This window comes from Pezoporus flaviventris, unplaced genomic scaffold (genome assembly GCF_033815535.1).
Source record: "Pezoporus flaviventris isolate CSIRO_AGI_PZ_B2104156 unplaced genomic scaffold, CSIRO_AGI_Pfla_v1 ptg000070l, whole genome shotgun sequence".
Taxonomy (NCBI): Eukaryota; Metazoa; Chordata; class Aves; order Psittaciformes; family Psittacidae; genus Pezoporus; species Pezoporus flaviventris.
This window is the reverse complement of record NW_026892618.1, coordinates 447854-459795: the sequence shown is the minus strand read 5'-3', so window position 1 is coordinate 459795 and position 11942 is coordinate 447854. Positions and strand designations below refer to the sequence as shown.

The window sequence follows — 11942 nt, the reverse complement described above, 5'->3', positions numbered from 1 at the left end:
GTTTAGAACACACTGAAATGCTTATTTGGACCTGGAAACCCCAACCGCACATGGGACGAGGGGAAGGACCAGGCTCGATGCCTGCGATGCGCAGCCAGCCTTCACAGAGCTCCGCTCCATGAGGAGAGCCGAGGGTTGGCACCTCGAGCCTCCACGGGCCCGCGGAAAAAGGCGGAACTGAAGGCTGTCCCCACGGCCTGCTTTTCACGAGGGGAAAAGAGAGCGGCTTACACCCCCTGGACCCACACGGGACACAGTCCCGATGCCCGCCCGTATCCTCACAGCCGGGGCGCCCATCACCCCGCAGGGATCCGGCCCGACCTCTCGAGCCGCACCAGCCGTGCGGCGGGGTTTGGCCGCCGCCATTTCCGCGCGGCAGGAGGCGGAGCTGGGCGGCGCCGGGGCAGGCGATGGCGATGGCGGCGGCGGGATCGCTGCCCGCCGTGGCGGCCGAGCCGGGGGCCCGCCTGGAAAGCGTGCGGGTACTGGCGGGCCTGTTCCGGGAGGCGCAGCACAGGTAGCGGGGAGGAGGGGCCGCCCGCGGCCACGTGCGGCGGAGAAGGGAAGTCCGGCCGCGGGAAGAGCCGGTGCCGGCGGGCCTGGGAGGTGTCTGGCTCGCTGCTGCCTCCAGCGTGTTAATGCCCCTCGGGCAGCGGGGTCCGCAGGGAAAGGGGTCCCGCAGTGCCCACAGACGGACTTGTGTGCCGCCCTCCCTGCTGTGAAATCTCTGCCTTCCCCCCAAGGGCTGGTGGTGTGGGGCCCGGGGCCAGTAAGGGTGACATGTTCCTCCTTCGCTCCTTTCCTTTGGGGTCCCATGAGGAGCTGGCAGTCTGCTCATCTGCCTGAGGCAGGCCCAGGGCAGGAAGGAAAACTTAGTGCCTCCCAGTCACAGGTGACAGCAGTTGCACTAAAGGCCACGCTGAGCGCTGCAGGGTGGCTAGAAATTGGCAAGGTGTGTGTGTCCGCGGCCTTGCTGGGTGGCTGCTTCATGCGCCTGCGAGGCCAAGGCTTTGAGATGAGGGTGGCGGTTGTAGGCAACTGAGGGCAACTGCTTTGTGATAGGATGGGCTGCAGGGCTTCACTGGGAGGAAAGGTTGGATGCCCCTTAGCGTTAGGGTAGGGAGAGAAAGCATGGGGCTCTTATGGAGGGTAGTTGTGGCTGTGAGACCTCTGCAGTATTGCACGCCACTTGTTGGCTTTGGCGGAGGTTGGGCATGCAGATGTTCAGCTGTGTGACAATTCTTAGAGTAATGCTTTTCACTCTGCCTGGGAGGTGGGAGGAGGCATAGGTTGATGTGAAGCTTGTGCTCACTCCTAACAGTAGCTGTTTGAAAGGGTCAAACAGCTTTGCACCTGAGAATGAAGAAATCAAACTTCATAGCTTAGCATAAAATTGTGGTGATGGGTGCCCTTCCCCCACCATCATCCTCCCTCTCCTCCCCTCTCCCCAGCTCTGTTTTTGTTAATTCCCAGTTCTGGTTTTGTTAATTAAATCCAGATTTAAAAGTCGAGCTTGGGGGGAGAGTGAAGATGTACTTTTTATCTCGGAAGAGAGTAGGACCTGTGAAGATTTTGGACTTACTTATTGGTGTTTTCCCTGGCTGTTTCATGCCTTCCCTGAAATCTCTGACAGTGTTTGACAGAGGAATGGATATTTCTCCCAAATAGCCAAGTTTTGTGGGTACAGGTAGGCCAAAAGAGAGGCACTGTAATGGCCCTTCCAGAAGGACAAAGCTGTAGTGTTAGCCCACATCCAGAATGGATCAGAATGGATCTGAGAGCAATTTTGGCACTAAATTTGCCAACTGTGGAAAATGCTGAACCAGAAGATGCAATCCAATGGATGCTTGGTATTTGAAGTTATGATACTTAATGACGATTGTTTTGTTATGATGTGATTGTTCAGTGCTTGTGGAAACAAAGTAATTTTAAATTGTGAGTGCTAGTGGTCTGTAATTCAGAAGCAAATAAGGTGAGAAAATACTGCCTCAGCTATGAGACTGTGGTGTGGAACTTGGGAGACTGAATTCAGCTGGGTGCTTTGGCCGAGACTTCCAGTGCTTTTGAGCAGAGGATTGATTTCTTTACGCTTCCATTGCTGATCTACAAGAGGGAGAAAATGGTTTTATTCTGTTACCAGGATATTGTGAAGATAAATGCTTTAAAGGCTTTTTAGGGTCTCTGTTTATAGGTACGGAATTGTGTAAGTATCTAAAACATGGAATGGAAATGCATATTTAAAAGCTACTGGATTCTTTGCATAGTTCTTAACTAATTTCATGGGGTTTGGAGACCTGCTCTTTTGAACAGGGTTACATTAGTATTTTTAACTCTGTTCACTAGGATGTTATCTTGTACAGTTTTGTTTTTAAAGTCAAGCATGTAGGTCTTGCAAGGAGTGACAGTAATCTTTCTTTTGGCATGGATACATGAATTCTGATTCTTTGTTTTGACTTAATGAGAAATTGTGTATGTCTTCCTTGTCTGAGAGCTGGGCCGTTGTACCCTTTGCTTCTGCTTCCTTTTGTATTCCTGCAGAATACTTGATGCTGAAATCAAGGACAGGTGGGAGTAGCAAATTGTGAAGATCCTGTTTTAGGTAATGGAGTAAAGGAAAGAGAAATCTGTGGAATACCCACAGAGCAGTTCTGAAAGAATTTCATGGCCTGGGCCTGTTTACAATAGAAGATATTTTTGAATCTGAAAAGCTACTTAGCAGGCTTTTTGCTAGTTTTATAGATTGATATTTAAAGATTAGGGAAACACTTGTGAAAGGAAAATCCTTTAAAGAAGTACATTTTAAATACTTGTAGCTGCTATTTTTATATGTATGTGAATCTTTGTCGTACTGCTGGAAAAAAGACTGTTCTTTTTAAAAATAGTTCTAAGCGTTGCTTGGAACAGTTACCTGAAGCCACTCCTGGCTGATTTCTTAGTGTTAGCTAAACACTTCCTGCCCTCCTCACTAGTTTGAAAATTTAGTTTTTGTGCAGAAGGATGATTTTAATTAAATTCCTTTGTAGCGCACATTCAAATTACATTGATGCTTAAGTAAGAGTTGATTAAAATTTCCTCTGCTTTATACCAAACAGCCTTTAAGTCATTCCATGGTCATTTGGAATACTTTTTGCATGTTCACTTAGGCTTTTCTGTTGCAGGAAGAGATTTGATTTCTGCCCAGAAATGTCTGGCTTGAGCACATGTAATTTTTCTTTCACAGTGTGCAAGAGAGATTTGAAGTGCTGTCTCTCCTCACTGATACGTAAGAATCCACATCTCCTTCCACATGCAGAGTGAGGACAGGCATTTTCTGGTGTACCTCATACTTGCTTTGTTAGGATGAGTTTTGTCATTGTATTTCACTGGAAATATCTGCACTCCAAGGCTGGGTGTTTTTAACTTTCAGTCCAAATTTGAAAAACGAAGTTGCCACAGTGGCTTGGTATGCATGTGGTCCAGTGTCTGGCTAAAACTTCTGTTTTGCTGCATAACTCTGTAATGAGAGTAGAAACTTCTACAGGTAAGAATAACTTTTAAGGAGCTGTTTTAATGGTAGATCACAAGAATGTGCGCAAAAGTACTTGCAGCTTTTTTTTTAATTTGTTTTATTAACTTTAAATAACTGAATGTCGGGCAATAGTACATTTCTGTATTTTTAAGTTGGGTCAGGAAATGACTAGTTTCATGTGATAACCCAACACGTGGTGTAGATATACACAAAGGAAACTGCAGTTGGACCAAGAGTTTTCCTATTTTAGAATAATTTTAGTGTTTAAAAACTCAGTAGACCAACAGCTAATGGTTCTGTATGGCATCTTCACTCAATAGAGAATACATGGCTTTTGTGTGTTTCGGACAGGGCCTGGCTGAGTGCTCCTTTACCAGACCATAGCTATTCTGATGTTTAGAAAAACTTGTGTCTGGATGCATTTGCCATGTGTACTGCGGCGCGTCAGCCGCTGAATCTCTTTTGGCATGCATGCCCGTCATGAAGCGGCAGGAGGTGTACCACTTCTTATATGTCGAAGGCTCAGGACCCATGAATGTCTTTTCTTAGATCTTCGAAACTAAACAAAATTCCAGACTTTCTTTCCGGTTATGTAAGCTCCACTGTTTTCTTTATGACTAAAGCCAGCTCTGCTTTTGGTCTTTGTTGTGCTACTTTAGTATTTTCTCCTCAGGATTAGAATCATAGAATGTTTAGGGTTGGAAAGGACCTTAAAATCATCTAGTTCCCTGTAAAATGTATCTTGATGCTGTGGTGTTTGTTTTTTTTTTTAATATTTTAATGGAGATTGTGTAAATGTGTTCATTTTGATCAACTGGGAGGTTCTAGAATAAAACACATATTTCCTGGAGATCTGATACATAATGTTGTAGTAACTTAATGGTATTTGTAAACATTGTGTTTCTTACAGTACAGGTGCTCGCCCTTCTTTGTAAGTCTACTCCACACCTTAACAGGCTTCAGTATTGGATGCAGTGTACTGTCAGTAAGATGTATATGAATATGAAAGTGTCATTGTTGAAACAACAAAAGTGTTAAGAGGCCTAGGAAACATGAACTGTAAGCAAAGATTGAGAGAATGGTTTTTGTTTAGTCTAGGAAGGAGAATGTAGAAGGAGCAGCCGTGGGAAATACAGTCTTCAGACATGTTTAAAGGTGTTACAGGTAGGATGTGTAGACATGGCATTTAGGGACATAGTGGTGGAGTTGGCAGCCTTAGGTTAACAGTTGGACTCAATGATCTTAAGGGTCTTTTCCAACCTGAATGATTTTATGTTTCTGCAGTTTGGTTTATGAACATGTGATCTCTTATGATAAAGAGCAGGCAGAATTTTCAGTTGTGCAGATGTTTAGGCCTTAGAGCAAGCAGCTGAATGCAGCTAATACTGCATCATCCACTAATGTTTGATCGAGATTTTAAATTCTCCTTTAGGAAGAGTTTTCTGTGTGAACATCTTTTGGTTTATATACTTTTGTTTAATATTACTTTCCATTTCATCTAACTTTCTTGTGTTCATAATTTAGGAGGTATTTCTCAGACTTGTGTCTTGGATCCTAACTTTCCTATTTGATCTTGTGCACATGACAAACCTGTTTTAAGGTTTAAGGAGGCTGCATCTGGATTTCCCTTTTTTTATTCTGGTTAGAAGTATTAGATGAGTAAATTTATTGGACTTCCCTGTAGCAATGCCAAAAACACTCTTTGGTGTGGTTTCTTTTCAGCATGAAATATCTAAAACTAAGTTAGCAATGTTTGTAATGTGTTGCTCTCATATCTTTTCTGAACATAAAATCAGGGAAGAGGGCATGTGAATAGCTGTAGTTTGGAAATGTGCATATCTGCATGACAGAGCATCTGCAGATGTGCCTGTCAGTCCTGGGGAGTCTGGTCAATCTATGTGGTGCAGCAGCATCAGCTCTTTCATCCATTCATAAAGTGTCTCTTTATATGCTTATGGTTTTGTAGTGTTGTTTTCCTAGGTCTTGATACTCTAAGAAGTGACGTGGTACTTTTTGTATTGGCATACAGTTGTCTGCTGAAATAGACAGAGTTGACTTTCTCCCTTGGCTTTGATTCACACACTTGAAAATGATGCTGATGCAGCCACTGGCTTTCTGCATGACTTCTCTTTCTCCCTCTGGTGAAATCTGTGGCAGGGTATTTTATAATGGAGCTTCTGATACCTTTTTTTTCTGAAACGTATGGTACTGGACATCTAAACACTGTTCATGAATTAAAGCAATTCCTAATTCTTAAAAAAAGGTAGTGTCATATGCTAGCTACATGCATTAGGGAGACTTCTTTTTAAAATTAAGATCCCAAAGAGCTGTTGGAAAGCTGTGAGGAATACTAAGGCAACACAACTCTCCCACAGCTCATCTTCTGAAAAGGCTGGTGGAATGATTGTATGCATGTCTTTTGCTCTCTCTACTTGAAAGACCTTATATGCTATGGATAGTTAAGAGATTGTTGCAGACACATCTTCATGTTTACAGGAAGATTGTCATAGTACAGGCTTTTTCACAGCAGTGCATTTTTTTTTTGTTGTTGTTGTTGACTACAAATTCATTTGTTTCAGAGAAATGGCAAAAGAAGGTGTATTTCAGGATCTCCTGGAAATCCTGAGAAGCGTCTCAAGTGAGATTGAGCAGGCCTACAAGGACTCCTGTGAACTGGTAGATCTAGACACCCGCCTGCTGCTTATAGCAGAGTGTTTCAGATGTCTGAGGAATGCTTGTGTTGAGTGTGCCAAGAATCAACATGTCATGAGGTATAGTTATGATCCATTTTAACCCATCCAAAAGTATAATGTTATGATGTTTGTGTGGTTTTCTATAGACATTATTATTTTACGCTGCTGTGTTAGTTGATTTATTAACTGGTATTTCCTGCTTGATTCAATCACTTGAAATTAAGTATGCAAGAAACAGAAATAGCTGACCTATTTATAGGTCAGAGTTTGGGGCACTGCTGAATAATAGAACAGAGTGTTTGTGTCCTTAGTACAAGTTGATTAGGCAAATGATATAAACTTTTTGGAAGTCTGACTGTAGAACTGTCCTTTTTTTCTCTTTAATTTCTTTATTTAACATAATGAATAAGTAGATAGTCTTAATTATCAGTTACAGGATTACTATGTTTTTTAAGGTACAGGTGTATCTGTCTGGCATGCATGACAAAGTATGGCATGTAGAGTTGTGCATATCAGCCCTGATACATCTAGAGATATCAACCCTGATACATATAGAGATAAACTGATACTAATGGATGGTAAGAGGTCGGCCTGTCTCCTTAAGTTATTTAGACTCTCTTTGCAACATCCAGGGGATGCTTGGGATACAGCCAGCTGTAGTTACTGAAAACATGGTAGTCTATATGCAGTTCTTTTAAAAAAAGCAAGCATCCCCCCTAAGAACCCAAAACCCACCACCCCCCAAAAAACCAAAAGATAATAAAAAATCCCAACAAAAAGCGCGGTTGTAAGTTTGTTAGATCATGAAGAATTGTTGTGGAGCACACTCTTAAAATTTGGGTTCATAGGGCTTGTCAAATTTGGTTTATTGAAGTAAATATAATTTTGACATGGGACAAAGTTGCAGCTTCTGTTCTGGGGCAGAGTTTTGTTAATGCCACAAAGTTGCAGGAATTTTCTTAGAAGGCAGTACTTGTGGAACAACATAAATTTAAGTTCAGGCTCTTGCATTTTTGTCCTGGCAGTGCTAGCACTCGTGTTGTGCATCAAGGAGCTGCTCTAACAGAGTTTATGTGCTTTTTATAGACGTTTGCTGGCTGGATGTTCAGCCAGACTGGGTTTCCTATTGTAAGTTGCTGTAGCTCCATAGTTACTCATATTTACAAAATGTGGGAAGCAGAATTGTGGGGCTGGGAGCTGGTGAGATTGTGCTTTTCACTAGCATGGTAGATGCAACCTACTTATGGAGATCTGAGTTCCATTTATTTTCTAAAGCTGAAAATTTCATCTGCTTATACTGCATTCTTTGACTTCTGTTTTTTTACTCTGTATCATGCACATCCTGGAGTGTATGTTGTCTGCCTCCAGGACTGCTGATCTTTGGCTGTAGAATTATTTTGGTAGTTTTGCTTCCAAATGGCTTCACTTCACTGATTTATCCCCACTATTGCCATGTTTTTCCATATCTGTCAGTGTTCAAGGTCAAGTTGGATGGGACTTTTGGCTACCTGGTGTAGCGGAAGGTGTCCCTGCCCATAGCAACGGGGTTTGACTAGTTGCCTGACTGGGTTTAAACTACGACAATGACCTTTAAAGGATTTTCCAACCCGAACCATTCTAATTATAATTCTTTCTCACTGGAGAAAGACGAATGATTAACTTCCCTGCTTTCCCCCAAGAATTTTGTATGCTTACTTTTGAACTGACCCTGTTGTTTGTTTGCTGGTGGTCACTAATCACTTTGTTGTTATATAAAATTCTCAAAGTTTATTACTAAGCAGTGTACAGTGACACTTCCCCTGAACACTTGAACTTCAAAAAAGTAAAGTTTTTACACAAATAAAGCTGTTTAAATTACAGGAATAACTTGCTAATTTTTGACATCTGATTTAGAGGAATAGCAAAAAGAAAGGGTACTTGGTTCTGAAGGTACTGTGTCCAAAGTTGTTAGTATGCAAGCTAATGTAGTAAACCTGTTTGCTTTGCCTCCAGTGGTAGTAGTGTGGCTACTGATAGTCAGGTACAGTTAAGGAGGAGAAATTACCATCTATTTCAGAGCTTCTGAAGACGTTAAAGACTTGCTATTAACTTCAATGAAAGCCTTTTCACTTTGAGTGTATTTCATATAAAATGTTGGCTTTTTTTCCCCCTGATTTAATAACAGGAACCTGGGTCTCATCTCTACATCTGTCCATTTGATCAAATTGCTTCATGGAATACAAATCAAAGAAGAATTGTTATTGACTGGTAAGGTTATGGATTTTGTTAAACATGTAGCCTGCACTATATTATGTGGGAAGTCTTGAGGTGGTATGATGTCACCTTACTGATGCATTTTTTTCATAGATTTGTTTAATTGTTTTCTTGAATTGCAGTTAAGAATTTGGGGGGAGAGGAGAGAGTGGTTTTCTTTATGCTGCTTGAAGAAAATCCAGCCTCAGATATAGTCCAGTTGTATTTTTACTCAACTGTTCCCTGTAGATTGTTAAAGGAAATATATGTGGAAACTTCTTTAAAATTTACCAACCTATTTGAATTGCAAAAGGGAAAAGTTCCTGTAATATCTCCATTCCAGATACGTTCTGCTGTTTTACTGTCTTTTTGTTTGATCTGCAAACATAGTGAAATAACGGAATACTAACTTTTTCTTTTGATGACACTTGAAATAATTTAGATGATTCCAGGAAACAAATTTTGGCTGTGACTTTTATGATTTTTTTTTTTTTTTTTTTTTTCATTTCTGTACTGTGATTGCTGGCCAGTCAGGGTAAGTGCCAAGAACTAAGCACTGATTTGAGTAGTGTTCAGATTTCCCTAATGGATGAGGGTTTTTCTTCATTCAGTGAAGAGAAAATCTGACTGCAGTATCCCTTCTTAATGGCAGTTCTTGCTCCTGATTTCTAGCAAACTCATTTCACTGGACATTAAGACATTTTCAGTAATTTTCTTCTTTATAATCTCTTTCCCTCTGTGTATTTGGAGCTTGATACAGGGCATTGGATCCCAGTCTTTACTGTCTGTGGTTACAGAGAGTAGGGAACATTTGTTTTTTCTTGCTACTTTTATTTCTTTTCATTCCCATTACTTGGAGGAGGTTTTTACTGGGTTCCTGTTGCTGCTTTATATCATTTTGTGAAAGCAAATGAAACTACTATCATACTTTAACTTACCCTCAAATACCTCTATAAAGCTGGGAAAGAGCACTGTAGTCCAGGATACTCTTTTTTCCTTTTGCTGCTATAGTTGTCTCAAAATGAAGCCTTTTAGGCATGTAACAGTATTGTGCTTAAGCCATGTTCACTCCTTCATCTGTTGCTGGAATCCTTCTTCCAGGGAAGGATTGGTGATGCACAGCCCTTCAGTGTGGGAGGACCAGAACCAAACCCTGTGTGGCAAAAAGAGGGCTTGATCAATGACTGTTAAGAGGAGGAACTGATAGCACACAGGAGTGACTTTCAAGCTGTGTCACACAGTAGGACAGGGAGGACTGGGAAGAGGCATGAAGGGCAAGAATGTTGTGAACCTCTTCCTAGATGAGTAAGAGAAAAGGAAAAGTGATGGGAACTGAAATGCTTTTTTTGTTCAGCCTGATGTTGACCCCAAGGATGAGGGTCCTTGACAGCAGTAGGCTCAGAGGGCTGCCGTGGGGAGTTCCCACCTTCAGCTTATTCAGAGCTTCAGGAATTGCAGCATGGGAATATCACCTTTCACTGGTGCCTCCCAGCATTTGCAGGAGAGCGAGCAGGATGTACCTGTCGTTGGTTACATGCATGGCTGGATATTTCCTCTTTAATCTGGTGGCAACTGACTTTTCCTTGATGGGTTATCATATGCATGTGTGCTATTCTGCTGCTGTTGGGGTCTGAAGAAGCAGCAGTGAATGTTAGAGCACCAACCCCTTCCATAGGGCATACCTTGGAAGTTAACAGTTACATTCCACTGTGGATTATTAGTCATACTTTCAAAAGAGATGCAAAATTGGATAGTGCTGTTGAAACAAAAGAAACCCCTGAAATTAGTAAATATTACTGTGTTTATTAGCTGTATTTCTACTTCATGATTGATTTTCCTTCTCATATTTCACATAGGAAATCAAGTCACAGGACTAGAGTAGCAATCTTTTGTTCTAGCAGATAGTTAGGTGTTAAGTGGAATATTTCAAGTTGTTCATTTAGATGCGTGTCCCATTTCTGCCCTTAAATGGCTGCTTGGATTTGATGATCCCTCTTGGTGCCTGTTTATATCCTTCAGGTATTTTAGATCCTTTATTGTTGGTTGCTTCCATAGCAGCAAAATACAAGGATAAAGCATTAATGCTGTGTCACAAAGTGAGCAACACTAAATGTTTGGTTCGTGTCCCTGTGAAAAATTCCCAGAGCAAATCATTGTAGGCTGAAGAAATTTGAAGTTCATACATTATTGTATTTATGAAGAAGAGAGATTGAAAACTCTTTATGCAAACTGAAAAATTAGTTTAGCCTCATCTATGGTGTGTTTTCACTCTTTATCCATTGGTAACTGTTAAGACTGGTAAGTCTGAATGATGTGATAGTTTTTGTACTAAAGTTCAGTGTAGTGAAATCTGTAATGGATAAAACCAGAAATGAAATAAATTATGTATTCTCAGGCCACTGCTGTGACCAGTGTGGTATTTCTAAGGGAGGAGACATGATCAAAGCAGCAAAAAAGGAAGTGCTGTGCAAAGTGATGTGATTATAAACTGTTTCTAAGATTTATTCAATTGAATCCAGACTACTTTGTATCTTCTTTGCTAGGAGAAAGACTTTTTGTAATAGTTTATCTTAGGCCCAAGTGTTATATTCATGGCTAATTTGCCTCTTCAGTGTATTTACTGTAACAATTCTAATACAATTTTTCAGCCTTTTTCTTTTTTTTTAAACACTGTTAAAAGCTAGATGAATTCCTGAAAGCTTGTAATGTACTTGTTCCTGCCAACTGTAGAAAAAGTTGTTGTTTGAGCATATGGTATGCCACTGAGGCAGTGGGCCAGAAAAGCTGCAGGTGAGTTAGTATGTCTGTCCTGGAATATCTCTTTAAGGCTTCAGAGAAGTTTAAAAATAACCAGTTAATTCTTACATATGGCATATAAAGGTTGTCCAACTCCACCTGCAAGCCAGTCATCCCTGTAGTAATATTCTTTGTATACATATATTAAAAGAACATTTTTCGGCCCTTCCTGTAAGATGTTGCTACAGATAGCTGTTTGGCCCCTCTCTTTCTCCCTGCTTACCTCCCAACACTAGTTGCATTTCATAGGCTGGTTTCTCTTCTTGTAGTTCCTTAGGATACCTAGTATTAATTTGTAGTGAGCAATTCATATTATGTAGTATTTAGAGAAGAGAGCTTGCTCTAAGGAGTTGCACAGTGAAAGCCAACAGCTAGATTAGTGCAGGGGATTGATAGGCAATGATGCTAAACAAGTGTTTGACAATTTGCTAAATGTCTGGACAGCATCAAGACTGATTTGTGACAGGTAAGTCACACATACTTGTAATTGCTCCAGCAGTCCTCCCTCTTCTCTGCAAAAGATAGAACTCCAAGTTCTATCAAGCAGAGAAAAATTCAAGTGCTGCACTTCTTGGACAGTATCTGACAACTGGGTTTCACCTTCATGTTCTTGTACATGCTGAAGGTCTAGGAAGTGGATGTGGAGCTTGGATATTCCTGGTGGGGAGACAGACAATGACAAATACTTCTCCCTTCTCCCCAATTCAAAATTA

At 41.2% G+C, this 11942-nt stretch overlaps 1 protein-coding gene across 4 annotated transcripts in view; it reads left to right on the top strand.

Annotated features, from left to right (window-relative positions):
* Nucleotides 1-357: 357 nt before the first annotated feature.
* ATXN10 (ataxin 10) overlaps nt 358-11942 on the top strand; it is a 113579-nt gene continuing 101994 nt past the window's right edge. Inside the window, exons 1-3 of one of the 4 annotated variants that reach the window (XM_061472021.1) lie at nt 358-517; nt 6088-6279; nt 8366-8448. In XM_061472021.1, coding sequence (XP_061328005.1) covers nt 411-517; nt 6088-6279; nt 8366-8448 — 382 coding nt within the window. In that variant the 5' untranslated portion in view covers nt 358-410. The remainder of the gene's footprint in view (nt 518-6087; nt 6280-8365; nt 8449-11942) is intronic. The other 3 variants (XM_061472022.1, XM_061472020.1, XM_061472023.1) reach the window with 3 other exon arrangements.